Source organism: Momordica charantia (assembly GCF_013281855.1).
Source record: "Momordica charantia cultivar OHB3-1 chromosome 6 unlocalized genomic scaffold, Mcharantia_2.0 BLBB01000006.1, whole genome shotgun sequence".
Lineage (NCBI taxonomy): Eukaryota > Viridiplantae > Streptophyta > Magnoliopsida > Cucurbitales > Cucurbitaceae > Momordica > Momordica charantia.
In genome coordinates this window covers 30,508,774-30,530,590 of record NW_028275164.1, presented here as the reverse complement: position 1 = coordinate 30,530,590, position 21,817 = coordinate 30,508,774, and the positions used below count along the sequence as shown (strand labels likewise).

Sequence of the window (21,817 nt, the reverse complement as noted above, 5' to 3'; positions counted from 1 at the left end):
CCACCTCTAAACACCTGAAAATTGAACTCTTATGTTGTGTGGAGTGATTCGCAGTAAAAGGGAGGTATGAGCGAGATTTTTCAATTGTGGAATGAGAAATTATTCACGCTGCATGTGTTTACGTGAAGACTTTAAGGAGCTGATTAACAGAAGAGATTACTCATGTATGGTTGAATCCGATTTCATGTGAATGGTCTGACTATTGAATAGTGAGATTGAAGATTTGTTTGAGTTTTGATGGTACATCAATGGGGCGAAGATGCTTGCTCAATAGGTTGGAGTAACCTCGATTTAGTACGTTAGGCAAAATGGAAGTGAAGTGGCTCACGAGATTGCACGTTGGGTGATGGAAAATGAGATATCAATAATTTGAGAAGACGGTTTACCAGATTGACTGTAGGCTTTTTTTTAGTACACCATATGGGGGTGGGAGCAACCTTATGATTGGAGGTATATGCCAATTACTACTGACCTATGATCGCTTTCACGATTCACTTTACTCTTTTAATTTGCCGTGTTAGTTTATTTTTATGCCGTTTTAAAAAAAGTTGAAAATTTAAAATTATATTGACGAAATTGAAGCAAAGACCAAGTGAAATGAATTAATTTGAAATGATTTAACTATAGAACTAATGTAACGCATATTTTCTCGAGCAAAATGCGAATTCCACGGATTGCTGTACTTGAAAAATAAATTGAAACATTTTTCTAGTGCATTAGTTTTGGAACTTCTAAAAATATATTATCAATTATTTTTTGATTGAGGCCAAAGTTGTGGGAGGTATTTCCCGCGAACATTCCTAAATTGTCCATCCACGGGACCAAATTTATAATTTAAAAAAAAAGAAAAAGAAAAAGAAAAAGAATTGACAGTGTACAGATTACAGAAATGCATTTCTATAAGAAGGAACGTCTGCAGACCAAACATTCATACGGGAAAACGAGAAGATCGATCGAACAAACCAACAAAGTGAAGCAGGTGGATCGATTGAGATGGCGATGGTTAGGGTTCCGCAAGTTGCGTTCCGTCGGGTTCTTCCACTGTTCGTTCACCGCGACGTACCCTTTTTGGTTGTCTCCCGGCAAATCACGACCAATTGCGTCCGCACCGCCGCCGCCGCTATTTCCTCCAGAACCACCACCAGTGTCCGTTGTAAGAGCAGTAATGTTGCAAAATATGGCTCTGCTAACGGAACGTTCTCGAAATGGGGTTCGAGTCGGAACTTGAGTATTAGAGCTACTCAAGTGAATGACTCCGGGTCTATCGATTCCCCACTCATGCAGTCAATGGAGAACAAGGTATTTTTATTTAATTTTTGGTTCTTTTTTTCATCGTGTTAGGTTTTATCTTTTTCTATGCTTACCTTTGTTTTAGAAAGCCAAACAATGCAATGTTCTGGATGTTCTTTGAGGGAAGTGTAGGGCAAGTCACGGAGCTAATTGGAGAGGAGTGAAATCTCCAGTTTAGCTTAGGAAATGTTCTTCTTGGGATACTGATGAAGAGCTTAACGCCGAATTTATGCGAAGATTTTTATCATATTTTCATTAGATAAGGAACAACAATGAAGTAATTTAGTTGACAGCATCGTGGGTGAATGTGTTGTTTAAATGCTCAAAACTAATATTTGTGGAGCTCTGTAGTCTGTTTATTTTTTCGGGTGTTACTTGTTTCCCCCTTCTCCAGCACACTTCTATTTTTTTCCCCCTTAAAAACCCTTCTCCAGAATTTTTAATACCTTCTTGCACTATTTTTATGTTTCCAAATATGAGTCTGTTCTCTTGACAAAAACAGTGAAGGAGCTAAAATATTAAAATCCAGCGTGGGGCGTTGTTGATGTGTTACTGATGCAACAGAAGAGATAACTACAAAATTGTTAAATTATATAAATATACAAGCAATTCATAAATCATAGTTAGATAATAAAAGTTGTGCAATCCAAGTCTTACAATTCTTGAAATTATTCTAGTAAAACCTATTTGAATAGAAATTGTTATTTCTTTCTAGAGTTCCTCGGAGTTATGGCTATTCTTTTCCTTTTACATTTTCTTCATCTCTTTCTTTCAAGACTATTAAATTTTTGTTCACTGAGTTGACGTTGAAAATTTCTTTATCAGATTAAGGAACAACTAGATGCACAATCTGTCACTGTAAAAGATGCTTATGGGGATGGACGACATGTTAGGTGAGGACTTTTACCTATAATTGCTTTTAGACGCTTGATTTATCCCAAATGTATGTTTGAGAAAATATTTTATTTTATTTTATTTTATTTTTAAAAGAAAACATTTTATTTTCTCCCATTTGTTCCTTATCCACATTTGGGCTTCTTATCAAATTTGTTTGCCTTCAATCACGGTGTTAAAAGTCCAATAATCTTATGAATATGGAAGTATTTTAGGTGCAATCTAAGGTGGAAAGTTTCTCCCTTGTCTGAAGATAAAAGGAATATTTGTAGGCATAGCTTGAGTGAATTGAGATGCTCATGTTGAATATATAAAACACAAAAAGCAGAAAATATAAAACACAAAAGGTCATGTTGAAAATATAAAATTCATTAAAACATTATTGAAATTGTGGTTGACAAGATTGTATCTACTCTAGTGACTACATAATGATAAGGAATATGAAAAGGACTACATAATGATAAGGGAAAACATATATTTTTTTTTATCAAGACAAAATATATATTTATATGACAATTACTTTGAGAATGAACGAGCAACATGAAGTAAATCAGAAAAGTAGTTTTTGGTCTCAATAGGAATAAATCTCCTGGGCATTTTTCAATGGCGTTCTTTCAAGACATCTGGAGTGCATTGAGGAGGACCCATGGATTATGAAAGGTCTTGAGGGAGTTCCATGAGAAGAGGGGTCATTGATGCTTCTATAAATTAAACATTTGTTTGTCTTATCTCCAAGAAGGAGAATGCAAACAAGGTGAAAGATTTTAGGCCCATAAGTATGGCGACGAGCCTTTATAAGATTAATGCTAAGACTTTAGCATATTAGATTAAGGGTAGTCCTCCATAGTATTGTTTCAAGCATCCAAGGAGCCTTCGTGGTAAGTAGTCAACTTCTGGATTAGGCTAATGGGTGATTGAGGATTATAGGAAAAAGAATTAGGAAGGGGTGCTTTTAAGACCGATTTCAAGAAGCCTAAGATCATGTTTGGATAAGGTCCCTTGGAAGAAAGAGTTTGGGTTTAAGTGGGGATCTTGGATTTGGAGACGTATAAAGTCTGTTAACTTCTCCATCCTTGTTAATGGTAACCTCAGAGGTAAGTTTTTTGCTTCTAGAGGTCTTAGGCAAGGTGATTCCTTTTTGCTTTTATGTTTCTTTTGCTAGTGGATATCCTCGGTAGATAGGAGTGGGGAAGGGTGTTATTGAGGGATTTAGAGTGGGAAAGGAAAGAATACACCTATCCCACCTCTAGTTTGCTGATGACACTCTTTTCTCTTGTTCCTTGAGGCCATCTCGGGCCTTAAGATTAATAGAGAAAAGAGTTATATTATTGAGATAAATTGCGAGGCTTCTAAACTGAACTCTTCTGGCATCTCTGGTGGGGTGTGAGGCGAGTAGTCTTCCCTCTTCTTATCTTGGGCTCTTGTTAGGTAGTAATCCAAAGAGAGTGTTGTTTGGAACCTAGTTCCGGAAAAGATTAAAAAATGTCTCTCTTCTTAAAAATGAGATTTATTTTCTAAGGAGGTTAAAACTAACTCCTACCCAGTTTTGGATGGAATACCAACCTACTATCTCTCTTTTATTAGAATCCATATTTCAGTGTAAAAATCTTGAGTAATCATGAGGGTTTTCTTTGGGAAGGAGCTCATGAGGGTGGGTCACACTTGGTTAGTTGGAAGTGGTCACGAAACCTTTAGTTCAGGGAGGTTTGGGCATTGGTTACCTAAGACTCCGCAACGAGGCCATGTTAGCTAAATGGTTGTGGCATTTTTTTTAACACTCAGTGGCGTAGGATCGTTATGAGTACAGTTTGCACCCTTTCGAGTGGGCCTCGGTTCAAGGGTCCAAGGATGGGTAAAAAAATCTAGAATGCTAGTCTGTCAGGTTTCCCCTCTTTCTTTCCATTTATGAAATGGTATCGAGGATGGCTTGGAAATTTATTTTTGGGGAGATAAACCTCTTTGTACATTGTTCCCTTGTTTGTATCATCTCTCTGATATGAGGTTGCATTTGGTGACCTCTATCATGCCTCCTCGGTCTCTTCCTCTTGCTCTCTGTGTCTAGGCTTTTATTGCCCTCTTTTGAATAAGGAAGCGACAGAGGTGGTAGCTTTTTCTTTCGTTGTTAGAGAATGACACGTTCGTCCGAGAAGGAGGCATATTTGTTTTTGGACTCCAACCCTACTGCGGCCTTTCTTGTAGTTCTTCCTTCCCGACCCTTTGTGTCCCTTCTTCCCCCTACGAGCTGCATCTTCTTTTGTCTCTATTTGGAAGGTAAAGATCCCGAGCAGGTTAAATTCTTTGCATGACAGATTTTACTTGGGAGAACGAACACTTTGGATCGTGTTCAAAGGTGCTCTAATCTCTTGGTGGCCTCGAATTGGTGTTGTTTGTGTAAACGAGCTTTGGAGGATTTTGGCCATATCATTTGGAGATGTGAGTTTGCTCAAGCTCTTTGGAATTGAATGTTGGGGTCGTTTGGGATCTGTTGGATGCGGAATAAGGATTGTAGTTCTATGATGGAGGGGAGGTTCTTTCTAATCGTCCTTTATGTGAGAAGGGTTCCTTTGAGACTAGCTTTTTGCCATGTTGCGGGGTATTTGGCTCGAGAGAAATGACAAAATCTTTAAAGGTAAAGAAAGGTCGTGGGGAGAGGTGTAGGAAGGTGTTAGGTCAATACTACTTGGCATTTGTATCCTGATCCTTTTGTAATTATCAATTAGGACTTATTCTTTTGGATTGAAGTTCATCTCTGCTTAGTTAGAGCTTTGGCTCCTCTCGGGTTTTTATTCGCCCCTTTTATATTCTTTCATGTTTCTCACCGGAAGCTTGGTTTTTCATTAAAAAAAAGCAAGTCATCACAAAAACTACAAGCTAACTAGACCCACATTTTTAGTGTTAACCGTCAGTAAAGATAAGATGTTATTTTACTTTGATTACAATGTTAGAGAGACGTGAAAGCGAAAACCTAGATAGGATATTATTTTACTTTGGAGATTGGGCAAACTAAGCTCCTAAGCTCCCTTAAACATTACTTATGCTTGGGCTCAACCTCCAAACCACATGTGAAGTGAGTTTTTGCTCATACCGTTCGAGTCGAAGAGTGGGGACGGTTTAGGAGAAATGGAGAAATCCAGTGGCAATTGGCTTGGTTGGTGATACAAAGAGCTTGTTTCCTCATTTGGCAATTGGGGCTTTACTTTGATCCCCAATTTTGTAATATTTTATTTTATCAATGAAGCAACCTCCAAAAATAAAAAAATGGGATGAGAGTTAGTTTTTATTTTTTAACAAGAAACACTTTTTATTGATAGACGAAAAGAAAGGAAAAGGTTCAAGGATACAAACTTTCAAAGGAGCGAAAAGAACAAACAACCAAACTAATGAAGCAAAAGTTTCCAAAAATTACGATGGCCAAAACAGAATATGGACGAGTAAATCACCCAAACAAAAAAAATATACCAGAAGCGAAGACCGCTTAAATGAAGAGCCGCTGAGCTAAAGACTAAAATACAACCAGCTTTGGAATAAAAAGCCAAGAAGACTTCGGCAAGAAAGGTTGATCCAATACCCTTAAAAGCATTAGGGTTTGAATTCCTGTTGTTCCTTAGACTCACAGAGTGCCCCCCAAAGTTAAAGCCCCCTTGGCTAAGCTGATTTGGAAGGTCATTTTCCCAAAGAAAGTCCAAGTCTTTTTATGGAGTTTAGCCTACAAAAGTCTCAACACCCATGAGATCCTACAAAAGAAGCTTTCAAATTTAGAGGTCTCAAGTTCGAACTTTCTGGTGAGCTTAATAACAAAAACCTTTGATGTCTTTCAGGTCCGGGCTTTGGGGAAAGCACGGGTGCCCCTGGGTATAGGGGAGCAAAGCTCCGACTCCCAGTTATAAAAAAAAAAACTTTCAAATTGGTGTGCTTCATCAACGGTGTGCTGTTTTTGCTACAAAGTACCGGAATCTGTGGACCACATTTTTCTTCACTGCCGTACAACTTCGGATTTGTGGTCTTTCTCGTTTAAAGAATTTGATTATGCTTGCTATATGCGTAAGGGGGTGGAAGTTTGGCTTCAGGAGGCCCTCGTGGGTAGTTTCCAAAGGCAAAAATTCTTTGGGGTTCTGCCGTTAGAGCCATCTTGTGGAGCCTTTGGAAAGAAAGAAATAGCCAGGATTTTTACAACATGACTCGTTCTTTTGATTCTTTATGTAATTGTGTACAAATTACTGCTTCTACTTGGTGTCTAAACCATGTATTTTTCTTTAACTATAGTCTTATGATGCTTATACATGATTGGAAAATTGTGCTCTATTAGTTTTTTGTCGGGCAGGGGGCTCTCTCATCCCCCGGCCTTTAGGCTGTCCCTTTTTCTCAATATATTTCTTCATTTCCTATCAGAAGAGAAAGCAGTAGAAAGCGGAATTCCAGAAGTTCAAGTTCTTCAATAATGTTATTTAACCCTTTCATGCTGTTAGTTCTTCTCCCCCCACTAGATCATTTACATGACCAACAAATAATGTTGAAATCCCTCCAATACACCCAAGGTCTGTATAAGAATTCAGGGACTTTAACTGGTTTCATAGATGCTTTCTTTATGCATAATCTGTTGGACTATATACATTTGAAATCCATACTTTCTGGCTTAGAAAGGAGATCTTGATAGATATACAATAACTACCTTTCATGACTTCTGAAACACTGATTCTTATTTTCATCCCAAAGAATGAGCATGCCTGTGGAACTTTCCCATTATTCTACCATAGTCCAGCCAATATCTTTAGAATTCCATAAAGATTCGATCATTCTTCTATCAACCTTGTCAGGCTTCGATTACCAAATCTGGACAGTGAGAGTTAAAAGTCTTTGGGAGCAATAATCTTTTTTGACCTCCCAGGCCTCTGGTGTCCCATGTATTATCTTCATACCTGCAGTTTGCTTAGCAACAAAAAATGATCAGTATTACAAAAATTAGATCCCTGTTACTGCTTTTGACCTTAATTTCAAATAAAGAAACAACTTTCTCAAAATATTTAGAAAAAATTGAAATTTCCATATTCCACTATGGGAACGTTGACCTCCTTTACAGCTTTTGAAGTGGTCTCAGCTAAAACAATCTCTGAATTTGGAGCCTTAGTGTTCTAATTAAGATCAATAGAAGGAATTTCTGACCTGTCCAATGCTTTATCCTCATTTAATAAGTTGAACAAACGTTCTTTGTACCTGTTTCTCATTGAAAAAAAAAACAAACAAACTTTCTTCATATGAGTCTTCATTGTATTAAAAGTTCGACTCTTCAGTTGCCAAAAAATTGCTCTTGGATTCAATGCTTCGTAATCTTTCCCATCTTATTTCATTTGATCAATGAAATCGTCTTGTTTCCCAAAAAAAAAAACTAATATCAGATTTTTCGTTAAGATCATAATAATCATCCAAATTTATCTTCTTAGAATTTTCACTGGTTGAGAAATTAGATCCTTTTGAAAGAGAGAAATTGATCTTGACTTTTGGGAGCTGCATGCATTAATTCCGCTGCCAATTGATGACCTTTCAGGGCTGATGTCTTACCTTTTTTAAAGAGATCTTCATGCAAAGAACAATCATTAATAATGCATGGCCCCTCTGTTTGACCAACCTCTTTATCCAATGGCAGTGAATTAAACTCATCATTTAACTCACCATTAAAATCCGTACTCAAATTTCTGCCGTTAATGTTTGCTTTATTCAGAAAGTTAAACCACCATACTTTCTTCGAGAACAGAATAGTGGAAAAGGCTCTGTTAAGAATCTTTTTAGGCTGAACTTTATTTTTAGAAAAAGAGATGACTTGTGGACTTCCAAAAGTATTCTTAATTGATTCCGAATTTGAATCAGTTATCACTTGCTCTATAGATCCGATTGAATAACAACTGCATCTAGGACTCATCAATAGTTACCCTTTCTTTCAAAGAAACAATTTCAAGTTTATTCACCAACTTTGAAATTGCATGCCAGCGGACTTTTCAGTTTCCACATGCTGTCTTCGGATAATTTTCTTAATTTGGCCTGAAAATTCATTCTCAGGTGAGGTCACTTGTCCTGGGCTTATTAGCATTACTTTTTTGAGTCTAGAAATAAGAACTTTTGCAAACACCTCGTATGGAAGTGAGACACATAGGGCTTATACTCAAACACCCTCTTGGCATTTTTTGTTTTTTGCTAAAGCACAGATTATGGGTTCACTTTCCTCCAAATCTCTAATATTTAAAGTTTCAAGTTAGCATTTTCATAAAATGATAATAGTCCCTCTCCTTTGGTTATTTGAAGACTCCCCCTTCTTGCCAATGATTGATGTCCTTAAGTTCTTAAACTCCTAAGCCTCTAAGGCCGATTTAATCCACTAATTAATTGATCAAATGTCTTACCTTTAAACTATCTACGCGAACATCTCCTTGTGCATTCCTCTTAAAGAAGTTGATGAAGTCATATTGGTTAGTGAAAAACCGGGGACAGCTTCATCTGGTAGACACTTATTTGAGATTGTTAACTGCTTCATTTCATAGTTACTACTCATTCCAGATTGTTGAGAAATCTGCATATTATTTGTCCTTCCTTATACTCTTTAGTATTAAGTTTGTATGGTTAAGTATAACACTTGGCTTCATAAGGCTATCCAAGAACAAGTCAAGTTGAATTGATTACTAAAATGAGTTGATTTTTGGTTGCAGCATTGATGTTATTTCTTCAGCCTTTGAGGGACAATCGGCTGTAAATCGGCAGAGGATGGTGTACAAAGCTATTTGGGAGGAGCTGCAGAGCACAGTGCATGCAGTGGATCAGATGACCACCAGAACACCCGCCGAAGCAGCAGTCAAGAATTCATAATTTTAAAAGTTTGTCCAAGCCTCCATTTGCCAATAAATTCCTTACAATTAAAGTATGCTCTCTTATTATTCCTTTTCAGTAGTTTATTAATCGCAGAAGTCTTTACCTTTTGATATTTCCTTCAAGCCCGGTGGTCTAGGAATCAGCCGGCTTGTTGTGAATTGGTACTCAAAACCTTCTTTGAAACATCAGACTTAGAAACTTCAAATATCTTTCCCAGTGAAACCGTATATCCAGCTTGAGATCTCTCTATTTTGGAGCTCAAGACTGATTTATGTTAAAGGTATTTATAGAAGATTAAGCTCAAAACTGATTTATGTTAAAGGTATTCATAGAAGATTAAATTTACCGTAACCTATTAACTTAAGTTTTTGGGTTGACTAGCGACTTGAGGTTTTGTGTTCGAACTTTTGTAATGTCATTTCCTCCCATTAAATATTGATTAACACTTGTTGGTGGCACAAGTGAACTTTAGGGAGACTAACTATAAATAATCGGCATTTAAAAACTAACTTGAAGATTACACTGTAGGTTTTTATTTATTTATTTATTTAAGAAACAACTATGATAAGATCTCAAAAAAGAACAGCCGAAGGGCAGAGAGTGGATATCACCCTCCCCACAAACTAGACCAGACCAAAGTAGCTTTCCAGTATTTGACAATCATAAAAAGACTGTAATTACAGAAGAATTTATTGTGGCTTGTAGCCGATCAAGAGGCCGTGTGTTGTACACTATAACAAAAAGAATTCCGAGTATACTTTTCCTTCAAAAAGTCTACTGTAGGTATTTTCAAATAACCCTAGAAATATTAGTTCCTTTTGAATTTGATTCTTTGAAATTTTAAATTCGGAAAAAAAAAACATAATTAAACATGTAAATTGACCTGTTGCAATTGAGAATATAATTTAATGTGTACAACATTTAAAAATACCAAAAGAGTATTCTAGAAAAATTGTGCATATTGAATGAAAATCTCTGAAGAAGTCGGTTTGGAATTTGGGAGGTAGTAGATACATGTATTCTAGAAAAATCGTGCATATTGAATGAAAATCGTGCTCTGCCATGGCATGCTTATCCTTCTTTTGGTTTCTCTCCATCTAAAAATAACCCTAGTTGAAGATTTCTTTGTGGTTCTCGTCATTTGAAGAACACATATAGCATGGTGCCATCTTCAGGTAGGAGGGCGTCTTCTTTGTTATTGACAAGAACAACCTCTTCAATTAGAACTGCTTGTTTATTGTCATCGTGTATGTACTCACAATTAAAGAATCGATGCATTTGTGGTGAATGTTAGTGACATGGGAGCTTAAATCTCTATAATATGTTGTCTTTCTCTATAAGTCTTTGGTAGAAGGTAGTGTTGAGCCTATTCATTAGAAATACAGTTTAAAATGTCGCAGTTTTAATATTGTTTGGCTTTATTATATGATGCAAGAGGGCTCGATTCTCCTCCAAGACTCCTTCAGCTGAAACCTTCTCCCTCTGCATGTTAGAAAGCTCAGATCCCATACGATGAGATGCGGAGCAGACCCGCACGCTGCTAGCCTGAAAGGTCGGTTGTTAACATCACAAAGTTGTAAAAGATGTTATTGATAGTAAAAGGAAAGAAGCATACCTACGAATATCATAGATGGCCTGGCAGAGCTCAACGATCAGGCTTGCTAGGTTCCAACGCTTCAGGAGCCTGATAGGGCCCCGAAAAGTTGAAAGCAGGGAGTTGCAGGTGTGAGACCCTCAGCTCGATGAGATTCGAATGTCGGTGGTATAGGAGGCCCAGCTAGGATAGGTGTCGTTTTCGGCAGGGGAGCTCGAGCAGAGGGTGCAGAGGACGAGCTGCAGCAATGGTTGTCGCAACTGGCAGCCTGCTCGGGGCAGGCGTCTCCTTTGAGAATTGAAGCCAAAATTAAGTTATAAATATTTATTCATTTTTATTTTCTCATTCCTTTGATTTCGGTAATTTAAGATTTACGGAAGGCTAACCTATCAAAACTAGATTGAAGCTCACTTTCTGCATTTTATCGGGAGTCAGTAGAATTAAAGCCAATAAAATAATCCAACACAATTAGAATAATCAATACTCACAATAACAGCTTCGTCCAGCTATAAAAGCACCCCTCAATTGACCACAAAAATTTCAGACTGTAGAAACTCAACTAGTAAGTGTTCTTTTCACCAATTATTTAATTCGTTAAAACTAAATTTAACTCACCTAACTTTAAATACATGGGTGAAAATGAGCTTAGGAAAGACATAGTTTAAATGCGAATTTGAACTACACAAGTTTTCAACCATAAAATTCCATCTGATCTATACAATAGTTTACATGATTCATTTCCTGTTATTATGATGCATCCGTGAGATGATTTTTATGTTTTTTTAGTTTTTCATGTTTATCGTATATATTTTATTTGTTGCAGATGTTAAATGAAGTAATGTGAGTGTTCAAATGATGAGTATGATTTATTATTATTTCATACTTTATGATAAAATATTTATTTATTTTACCATGTGATAAATTTGTAAATAATTATTTCACTTACAATTGACAATGAATTTAAGACTTAGTGTTGGATAAATAACTCAAGCAAGGGGTCATTGTTTAGTTGGAGTGCCTCAAGCCACCTAAACTATCTCTTTGTGAATGTTAGATAAATAACTTGATTAAATTTATTTTAAAATTGTGAAATAATAAGGGTCTTTGACTCTTGTCTATCGAAATTGAATTACTTCAGCTCCCAAGAGGATAACCCTAAAAACAAACCACCACAAGGAACTGTCGAAATTGAATTACTTCAGCTCCCAAGAGGATAACCCTAAAAACAAACCACCACAAGGATCGGTGTAATGTCCTATTTCTGAATCCATGGAGTTTAAACCCCCCAAGCTTCAATGATTCTATATAAATGTATCATCATTCATTGTAATCTCAAAATTTATATACAAGTTATCAATGCACAATAGTTTTGGGTGATTTTCTTTGCTATGGCAAAAGGAATGGCTGTACATGAATTAATGAGTATTTAAACACAATTCATCTTTCCTTCACAATGGCCAACCAGAGCTAATTAATGGATGGCAACATTGGATTCATTCCAAGACCAGATCCTCCAAAAGTACCTGGTTCTGCATGCTTCACTCTTCCAAAATATCGTATGTGACGCAGTAGCCTCGCCAAGAAGGTATTTTGACATATTGTCGAGCTATCGCAGACCACCGCTACGTGTTTTCTTGCCCTTGTTATGGCCACGTTCATCCGCCGACTGTCTCCCAGAAACCCAACAGCTCCAAGATTGTTTGACCTTACCTGATAGAATAAGCACAGAACATTATATAAATTTTACATTGTAAAAACATTATTGACATCTTGAATGCTCCGTATGACCTTTCATAAAATCAAAACAGAGATTTTTGCCACAAACATGATTCTGTTAAAGAAAATGACACTGCAGAACCATCCTGCAAACCTTACAAAAATACCAATCAATTATTAACGCTTAGCTTAGGAGTTAGGGCTAACCATTCTATACACTCCCTATATATATATATTTTTAATGAGAAACCGAAATTTTTATTGAGAAAAATAGAAAAAAAAAAGAATATTTCAGGACATTAAAAAACAACAGCCTAATGAAAGGAGACCTACTCAAAGACAGGGGCTCCAATCCAAAAAGATAATACTAATGGTTCATCCTTCCGATAAAGCAATGACGGCCGCACAATGCACAAAGGAGAAAGAAGAAGTCAAGAGTCCTCTCCAAAATCTCACCCTATTAACCATTCTGGCAAACTTTAACAACAAACCTTTTGGAACTTCCGAACTGATGCAACATGGGAAAGGGAATTTTTAATGAAACGTCATCTAATCAACGATCATCTGATAAGCTTTTCCTAAGATGAGATCTAAGAGAGGGCTAGGTAATAGAATTACGAGGACAAAAAATGGGGGAAGCTTGGAAGAAATGTAATGTTGGATTGGACCCATGTGACTAATTAGGACAGATTGGAAAGATAGAGGAGCTCCTAAATTTCCTTGACTGTACTTGTTTTTCAGGTAACCGACAAAACTACTACTTCAAATCTTATCAAAGATGTGAGAGTTCCTAAAATAAAATGGAGTGCAGAATCAAGGGAATGGAGATAGATCTTTCAGAAATACAACAATCTCTAGTGTCAACAGTGTGAAGGATACAAGACTAAATGAAAACAAGGGATTAGATGCTTTAGAACTGTGATGAAATAAACCCTTTGTACTACTCTCACAGATCTATATAATCTTTTGTTTCTTACCCAACAAAAAAAACTGTGATGAAATAAATGGAGATGTGGTGCAATTCCAAATCGGCAGGAAACAAACATCGAGACAAGAACAGAAAGGAAAAGCTCCTAATGGAGCTACTTCTGCTGGAGCAAAGGAGGATAGTGATGATAGGGTAATGGTGGAAAACTAGTGAGGTGATTCGAGACGTGAATATTTAATGGAGAAACGAAGAGCTAAGGGACTATTCGATCTGAGCAGAGAGGTAATTCTAAGCAAATAAGAGGTAGAGATGATTGGTGCGTAGCAATTTGTTTAAAAGGAGAAGTGTTTCCCCACTTTCATAAGGATGAAGGCCAAAGACCATTCTAAATCTAGGTGGACTTACATCACCAACTTTTTGAGTCAATTTGGACCTGCAGGGAGGGAACTTTGTGTGAAAAATTTCCCGCTCATTGGAAAACTATGATGGTACAACGAAGTCAACTGCAAACGTGTTAGTTAGATCTTGTTGCAGAGTTTGTCAATGGGTTGAAGATAAAAATCCAGGCAGAAGTAAGGATGCTACAACCTTTGAGCCGAGGTTCAAAAATGGGTCTGGCCCAAGCAATCGGAATGGGACTCATTCCTTAAATATATTACATCAACATCCTCACCATTAGATTACTGGAACGAAATCACAAGACAAATTATTCAAATACACAATGACATACCAGCAGAATTGATTAGTTCACCAACATGAGCCATAATAATGATACGCATGTATCCTTTGTCCTCTCGAAGTTAATTCACCAATATAACACTAGCAGCAAAGCCTGTCCTTAAAATGGGAACTAGTATATCTGTCTTAATTCATTTGCAAGATCTCACTTTATACTTGACCCTAAGACTGTTATTTAGTGAATGACCACTACAAACCAAGGACCAAAGACAATGAAAGAGGAGACGGAGTAGAAGTAGGAGCTTGCATGCCTTCTTATTTTGTTTTAATTTTTTTTTTTTTTCATAAGAGCAGGGGCAGAATCAAAGCAAATAAATTCTGAGTTCATGCCAAACACAGAGAAGAGGCTTGAATTATTTGTAACCAAAAAATGGAAGTTGTATACGGCTTTGATATTTGATAAGAAGATAAAGGGAAGGTACTAAATCTTCTATAAGTTCTAAAGAGTACAATTGTCATTGAAAAATGTGTAATAAGCCCACTCAGACGCCCATGGTCCTTTTAATAAAAAACGAAGGAAATTATCAATGTTGAGAAACTTAGAATGGTTCTACCTCTTGAAGAAGCTATATCTAGCCAACCTCAATTAATCTACTTAAAGGCAGTCAGCTTGATATAATTAATTAGTGGAAGAGAGAAAATACAAGATTTAAATAATAAAGAAAAAGAATTCCCATATACATGTAGACATGTAATTCATACCCATGGTCAAGAAAATAATGTAGTTGCAAATTATGTATATGTATATCCTACCATTGATATGATTACTGCATCCGCCTCCCGCCCTTGGAAGCTATCAATGGTGGCTACCTCAATGCCAGCAGCTTCGGGAATTTCATCGAGCTTGTTCCTCAAAAGTTGTACCTGAGCAACATAAGGAGATTGGACAGCAATTGCTCTTGGACTGACGCCTGTGGCAGGATTTAGAACAGAAAATCTCAATAAAATCTTTCATCCAAGATAGAAGTAGGAGAAGATTAAAGCCATTTGAATATCATAAATGCCTACTAAAAGAAGAAATAAAAAGTTCTATCTAATGACCCAATTCCTCCAAGATGCTGATGGGTGAAGTTAAGAAATCTCAGGCAGTGCACTCTTTCCGACACCGACCAATAGACAATCCAATGACAAATGTGAGATGCTTGGCAGAGATGGGGGAGGAGAGAGCTTATAAAAAATTAAAACATGTACAAGATCCAGAAATACCTTCTATGATTGTATTAAACTAAATCACAACAGATGTGCCCATATAGAGCATCCTTGCATGAACACCAAACTTCATGCATGGATTGCGGGCATTTGAGTGTGGGATGAAAACTGCTTTGTTAGAGTGGTGATAACAGATGAGAACAGTTATGGAGGAACTAGCTGAAATTATTTTGAAGGAAGTAAGGCCGTGGGCTCAAAACTGTAAACAACAATGGATTTTAAATGGAGATGAGAACACCAACCTCTTTCAGGAGAGGTTTTACGGGATACAGCTAGCTTGATTTCCCTGATGAAAATTTGAACTCTTTTCAGAAGGGTAACAGGGAAGACAAAATTCTATGGAATCTCGAAAGTAGGAAGATGTTCTCAACTAATCTCTCTAAGAGAAAGCTCCCCAAAGATCAAGGCTCCCATTATTAATCTTATTTGGAAGTTCAATTATCCAATGGAAGTTAAAGTTCTTTATTTTTATTTTATTTTATTTTTTTTGTGGAGCTTAGCTTATAGAAGCCTAAACACCCATGAGATCCTTCAAAAAAATGTTTCAAACTGGAGTTTTTTGCCTTGGGTGCGCTGTTTTTGTTACAAAAACTCAGAAAAACAGGGCCATCTTTTTCTTCATTGCCCACTGCTTCTGGTTTTTGGTCCCTCATGTTTAGAGAGTTTGGTTTTGTTGGCTGTTTGCCTAGAAGTGTGGAAGAATGCTTCTAGAGGTGCTTCAGAGGTGGCATTTCAAAGGAAAAACACAAATTCTTTGGGGTTGTGCAGTTAGGGCTCTTTGGTGGTGTCTTTGGAAAGAGGGAAATGATTGGGTTTTCAACAAGATACGTTCTCCTGATTCTTTTTGAAATATGGTACAAATTACTGCTGCTACTTGGTGTCTAAACTACAGGATTTTATTTTATTTTATTTTATTTTATTTTTGATTTTTGATTTTTGATTTTTTTTTTTTTTTTTTTTTTTTTTTTTTTTTTTTTTTTTTGTAATTATAGTCTCTTGATGCTTTCTCAAGATTGATAAGTTGTTTTTCATTAGTTTTTTGTAAGGCCGGGGCTTCTCATCCCCAAGCCTTTATACTGTTCTTTTGGTTCCATTTTTAATGACAAGTTTTTCAATTTATATATCATTTGTAAACCCTAAACCTTAAAGCTAAAGAAAACAGTTGTAACTCTTATGTAATTTTTCATTTCATCAATGAAAAATTATGTTTTTCAATTTATATATCATTTCTTATCCTAATACTCTTTCATTCAAAAAATGAAGGATGTTCTAAAATATTCTGTTTCAAAAATTTAAAAAAGTTTTCAAATGATTCACTCCCTCCTTTTCAATGTTGTGAAGAATACAGTTTTCAATCACAAATCATACGGGTCACAAACTCTGAAAGTTTTAAAACTTCACCTGATTTTGTTTATATGAAACAAATTTTATATTGGAGTTATACCTATAAGTTATAAGTAGTTGTTGTCATTCCACAATATGTAGATTGAATGCTGCTAAATGTACGTCCTTTATATTTGCTTATTTTCTGTGTTAAAAAGATAATCATTTTTTCAGATCTATGACCAAACAACAATCTTCCCCTATTAAACATTGTAATAAAAATAATATATCTGCTCTAGTTTCTCTTGGCTCCTAAAAGGTTGAAAGTTCAGAGAGAATCCATCTTTTCAGTATCCCCCACTTCCATTCACCAAACCTCTATATTTTTCATCATTCGCTTCCCTAATCTTCTTTTAAAAGGCACTACAGCAAAACATTATCAATATTGACAAGTAAAGAACATTACCAGAATAAATCAAAGAGCAGACATGTTGCACGACAATATCTGCCTCGCCTTCATTGTATAATGAACCTGTACCAGCTGGATCTAAGTGCTCTTCACAACCAACGGACAAACTTCCATATGGCATTCTAGTGTCGAGCAATAGCAAGGGGCACTGGGTTATCCATGTGGGCTGCATCGATGCAAAGAAGAAAAATAGTTACTAAGTACCACACAGACAAGGTTCAGAAAAGATGTAAAAGAACCTGGACCGTAATCTTTGGCAACTTATGGAGACTCACGAAATTTTATTATACAATAAGATACATACACTTCATTTTTTTATACATAAGAAACGGAGACATACATAATAGCTATTTTGACTCCATATAAGAATACACACACTTATATCACAAAATAAATTTCCAGTATTGAAATACTTAAAAATTTCAATGAATGTAAAAAACAAATACACACAAATTTTCATGAGCAAGAGAAAAAACAAATGGATGCAGAAGCGGTTAGCTTCCTGATCTTTTTGGCCCTGCGGACCTCCAGGTGGGTGACCAGGTCCTCCACGTGGAAAAGGCTACTATTTTTACAAATATACAAATACAGACCTTCTCTACACGAGGTGGTGGAGGCAAATGACGAGAGGAACAAATTATCGCATGATTGAAGAAATATTAAACTTTTTAAAGATCACCTCATAGTTCATTTTAGCTACAATAGCCCTAAAGTTAAGTTATGGGGGAAATTTTCCTAGTATAATATCCTTGAAGCCATGGATCTAATTATTGTTAACCAATTAACCAGAATATACAGTCTCTTGAGCTGCTACAGATAAGCTAACTGAACCTTACCGACTTACCCATCCTTATTTAACTTTGAAGTCTTTGGACCCATTTTTAGAACTAAATTTATTAACAATGGAACTGAAATAGACTCTACACATGCAGACCTCAAACTCATACAGATTACTTGAAGGGAACTAGTAACAAAATGATAAGACAGAAGATTTTTTACATATAATCAAGAATCATGTTCTCAGAAATATAACTCAAAAACCTCCATCAGCATGAATGTCAAGACTGTTATACAAAAACACAATACAGTAATTTTTGGAGCATATACCTTGACAAATGGAGAGTTTACAAGAAGATGAGAAGAGACTGTTGATGAGGACTTCAACATTCCGCCATACATCTCCTTTGAAGCCCAACTAGCTATTGCATCATTCATACGGTACTGTATGGTTAACATAGTGGTTAGAGTCTCCTGATGCAAGGTTGCAGCCCGCTCCAGCAATGACACTCCAAGACCACCTTCCAAGGCTTTTCTAGACAAGATCACAGGAGCAAGTTGGCATTGATCACCTGCAAGAATACAACGGGATCCCTGTAATATTGGAATCCAGCAAGAAGGTTCAATCGCCTGACCCGCCTCATCTATAACAACTAGATCAAATTTCTCCAACCTACGAATTAAAGGATCGGCCGCTCCAGTGTTGGTGGCAAGAACAACTTGGGCACTTGAGAGTACTTCCTTCACAGTTTCCTTCTCTTTCTTTTTTAGTGTCTTTCCAAGCTGCTTCAGAAGCTGGCGTATGCCAGCAGCCAACGAGTCATCCTTTAAACAATGTCTCAAGTCTTTCCTTAGATCTGCCTTCTTCCTTTCAAACTCTGTTCTAAAACTTGCAAGTTTAGAGTTTACAATTTCAGCCAAAGACTTGGATGCAACACTTGAAGATATCCGTGCTGGATTTCCTACCCTAACAATGTTTATCCCAATGTTTGAGAGTTTTTCAACCATGTTGTCAACAGCTGCATTAGTGGGTGCTGTTACAAGCACCCTTTCACCCTGTTGAACAGCAAGTGCAATAAGTTCCTTTAGCAAACCTGTCTTTCCAGTACCAGGTGGCCCTTGGATTATCAATATAGGCCGCTTTTTATTCAAAGCATGAGAAATTGCACTTCTTTGTGAATTATCAAAATCTCCATTGAGCACAATGCCATCCATGTTGGTTTCAGCCAAATCTATCAAGTCATTCTCTTCCATCCACTTGATGTCTTCTTTATCACCAAATAATGTAGCCACTACAGCAATAGAAGGATTTTTCTTTTGCAAACCATTTCTCTGAAGCAACATCAAAGCTTCACAGTTGCGCTGTAAAAGATTTTATACTTAGTTCAGATATAACTTTTTAAGTAAATAAAATCTCATGAAAATTTTTTGAAGATAACAATGCAGGTCGAGTAATTCAATGAGCGAAGCAAGAAAAATTCACCATGTACCTCATAAGTGAGAGTGTCAGCTAATCCTGGAATACGATCAATACGCACGGACTTTCCAAAGAGCTTAGAAAAGGTAGGGTCACCATGACGAGATTCTAGGGCTATGGTAATGCTGCAACCATCGTCCCCCAGATTGTTCACAAATCCTTGCATGCAAGAAGTTGCACCGGCACCCCTGCTATCACAAACTCTCACACAAACCATATCTCCTGGCGAAAGGGTTGTAGGCGGTAATCTATGGGTTCCTTCAACCCTGAATAATACCAAATGCATCCCCCCCAATCCTGAATACCAATAAAAGTTAATTTCTCAAGCATGTTGGAGAACAAGTGATTGAAGTAAAACCGAGATCAAAATTTGAAGAAAGCAAATTGCTTGAAACACCTTTATAAAATGAAATCATTAGCTAGACCTGTAGACGTGCTAACTGCATTCAAATTGCATATAGTGTCACAGAGTTCCTGCTGAGCTTGGCCATGGACTAAGAACTCGATGGGTTTGGAAAGATCCGAACCCTCATCTGGTGTAGGAACTGCATCCAACTCCTCTTGTGTAAACTCCAACTCGGAATCTCTCTCAATGCGAAGTAATTCAGACATGCGGTTTGCGAACTCATCAATCCTGTTCTGTATGGCCTTGGCCTTCTCCAGGTCCATACCTAAAACACCTTGAACAGCCTTTGGCTGGCTTATCTTACGTGCTATAGCTTTATGCTGAGCTGAAAATGCAACATGTCAGTTCCCAGTCAAGCAACTTGTTCCTAATCGAACAAACAAGAAATACACTTTCATGGGGTCCATTTAGAATTATAAGATTTGAAATTCGTTACTTATATTTCAAAATCATTTGATAAATAAACATTGAAATCTTTGTTACATGAATACTTTTTAGCGTTCCAATAGAATTCAATTTAGTTCTTCGATCGAATTCTACCAGAATAAACTCAAAAACATTATTTTCACGCAAGAAATACAATTGTAGTTGAAGGAACCTGAATTAGCGAGCTCCTTGAGGAGCTTCCATGATTGAGTGCGGCGCCAATCAGGAAAAAGTGATTTGCTTTGGAGATCTTGGAGAACATCCCTAAGCTCCCTCTGGAAATGGTCAAAGAGAGTGGGATAGTGAGTACAAGCTTTCAAGCAGACGGCTTCAAGTCCAAGAGGCATAGGCACCGCATTGAGATACGGTTGGGCTTGAATTACAAAAGTAAGCCCCGTGCCCATCCGCTGCCGTAGCTCGGAGAAATCGCCCTGAACCTCCGCAGAAGCGAAATCTGAGGCCATAGCTCGCATGGCCTGCCCAATCCACCGGACCACGCTCTTCCCCAGTTCCCTCCGCCCAAGAGGATCCCCATTCTGATAGATACCACGCACGTTAACCGACCTATTATCCCTCTTCCCTTCCAGTTCACCCGGAGGTGGCCGCTTCGGTTGCGCCTCCGTCTCAGCGCCGACTGAACTCCCAGTACTGATGCTAATTTTAGCAGCAGCAGCGAGGTTGCCAGTAGAAGGAGAAGAAATCTCGAGACTATTCGGCTTCTTCACATTTTTATTGGTTTTAACAACACGAATCCTCCTCCTCTGCGTACCACTGGGAGGATGATGATGATGATTGGCGCCATTAATAGTCTGAACAAACTGCTGGAAAGCAACTGTAACTGCAGTCTGATTCTGGCGAAACAGGTGGATCGATGTTGTGGCGTTCATCGCAGAAGCAGCGCTCATAAACTCGAACACTCAAGCAGAAGAAGTGGAATCGGTTCTGCGTTGAAGCATCGACAAGACATGGAGAAACCGCTGCATTTCTGAATCAGAAGGTGCGGAAAAATCTTTGAATTTGAGCCGCGAACTCAATTTGAGGTGAGGAAGAGAAGAGCATTTGCACGATACATTCGACGAAAGATCTTGGGGACATGGAAAGCAACAGAGAGGTCGCTGTTACGGTAGAAAGAAGTAAAGAACTATTTTTTTTTCTACTGATTTTGAAGAACAAACGAAATCCGGAGAAAATCCCTATGCCAACAATTTTATTGGTTGCCCTGTATTTTCTTTACGGTAAAAAATAATGGAAATTTAGAATATTAAAAAATTAATTAATTGAAGTTTGTGCTGCTTCGTGATCAACGTGTCCAATTGCTGTACGGTATTTCCCATCCTTTGCTTCTCCACTTCCCGAAACCAGAACGAGAAGGCCACGCGCCACGTCATTTATTTTTAATGCATTACGTGTCGCCATTGAAAACGTAATTTTGAGGATAATTATAAAACACGTGTAATTTCCCAAAAAAAAAGGGTGTAATTTCGGGTAAGCAACTGTTCCTTCTAAATAAGAGTCTGATTCCTACTTGACTTATTTAGACTTTTTATAAGAAGTCCTTAAACTTAGTCTCTAATCTTAATAACTTAACTTATGATTGAAAATGTAAATAAATAATTGTTTTGATTTTAAACTTTTAAGATGTGTATTTTAATCTCGAATTTTCAGAAATAGGTTTTTGTTATTATTTTGTCACCTAATATTCTTTTATTTGTTAA

At 37.1% G+C, this 21,817-nt stretch overlaps 2 protein-coding genes and 1 long non-coding RNA gene across 6 annotated transcripts; 1 reads left to right on the top strand and 2 right to left on the bottom strand.

Moving 5' to 3' along the window:
* The first annotated feature begins 911 nt into the window (after window positions 1-911).
* Window positions 912-11,043, top strand: LOC111026033 (BolA-like family protein). 3 transcript variants are annotated; one of them, XR_002603658.2, is made up of 4 exons: window positions 912-1,299; window positions 2,116-2,183; window positions 8,880-9,088; window positions 10,533-11,043. XR_002603658.2 is itself a non-coding variant. In XM_022303998.2 (3 exons), exons 1-3 carry the CDS (start codon window positions 994-996, stop codon window positions 9,034-9,036), a joined length of 531 nt encoding a protein of 176 aa, XP_022159690.1. In that variant the 5' UTR covers window positions 912-993; the 3' UTR covers window positions 9,037-9,360. The 3 variants fall into 3 exon arrangements, 1 of the variants encoding a protein (XP_022159690.1); XR_002603657.2 differs by having other exon boundaries at window positions 10,475-11,043; XM_022303998.2 differs by lacking the exon at window positions 10,533-11,043 and having other exon boundaries at window positions 8,880-9,360.
* Window positions 10,353-10,803, bottom strand: LOC148211072 (uncharacterized). Its single transcript, XR_015791986.1, has 2 exons — window positions 10,655-10,803; window positions 10,353-10,584 (listed from the first exon to the last, which is right to left on the bottom strand). It is a non-coding gene; the product is annotated as an uncharacterized LOC148211072 (long non-coding RNA).
* Window positions 11,044-11,932: 889 nt separating the features above from the next.
* On the bottom strand, window positions 11,933-21,265 carry LOC111023920 (P-loop containing nucleoside triphosphate hydrolases superfamily protein). 2 transcript variants are annotated; one of them, XM_022301433.2, is made up of 7 exons: window positions 20,275-21,261; window positions 19,696-20,001; window positions 19,284-19,567; window positions 18,124-19,155; window positions 17,014-17,182; window positions 14,769-14,926; window positions 11,933-12,343 (listed from the first exon to the last, which is right to left on the bottom strand). In XM_022301433.2, the coding sequence occupies exons 1-7, from the start codon at window positions 21,005-21,007 to the stop codon at window positions 12,101-12,103; spliced, it is 2,925 nt and encodes a 974-aa protein (XP_022157125.1). In that variant the 5' UTR covers window positions 21,008-21,261; the 3' UTR covers window positions 11,933-12,100. The 2 variants fall into 2 exon arrangements, with proteins under 2 accessions (XP_022157125.1, XP_087982316.1); XM_088126190.1 differs by lacking the exon at window positions 11,933-12,343 and adding an exon at window positions 15,467-15,510 and having other exon boundaries at window positions 14,789-14,926; window positions 20,275-21,265.
* Window positions 21,266-21,817: the final 552 nt, after the last annotated feature.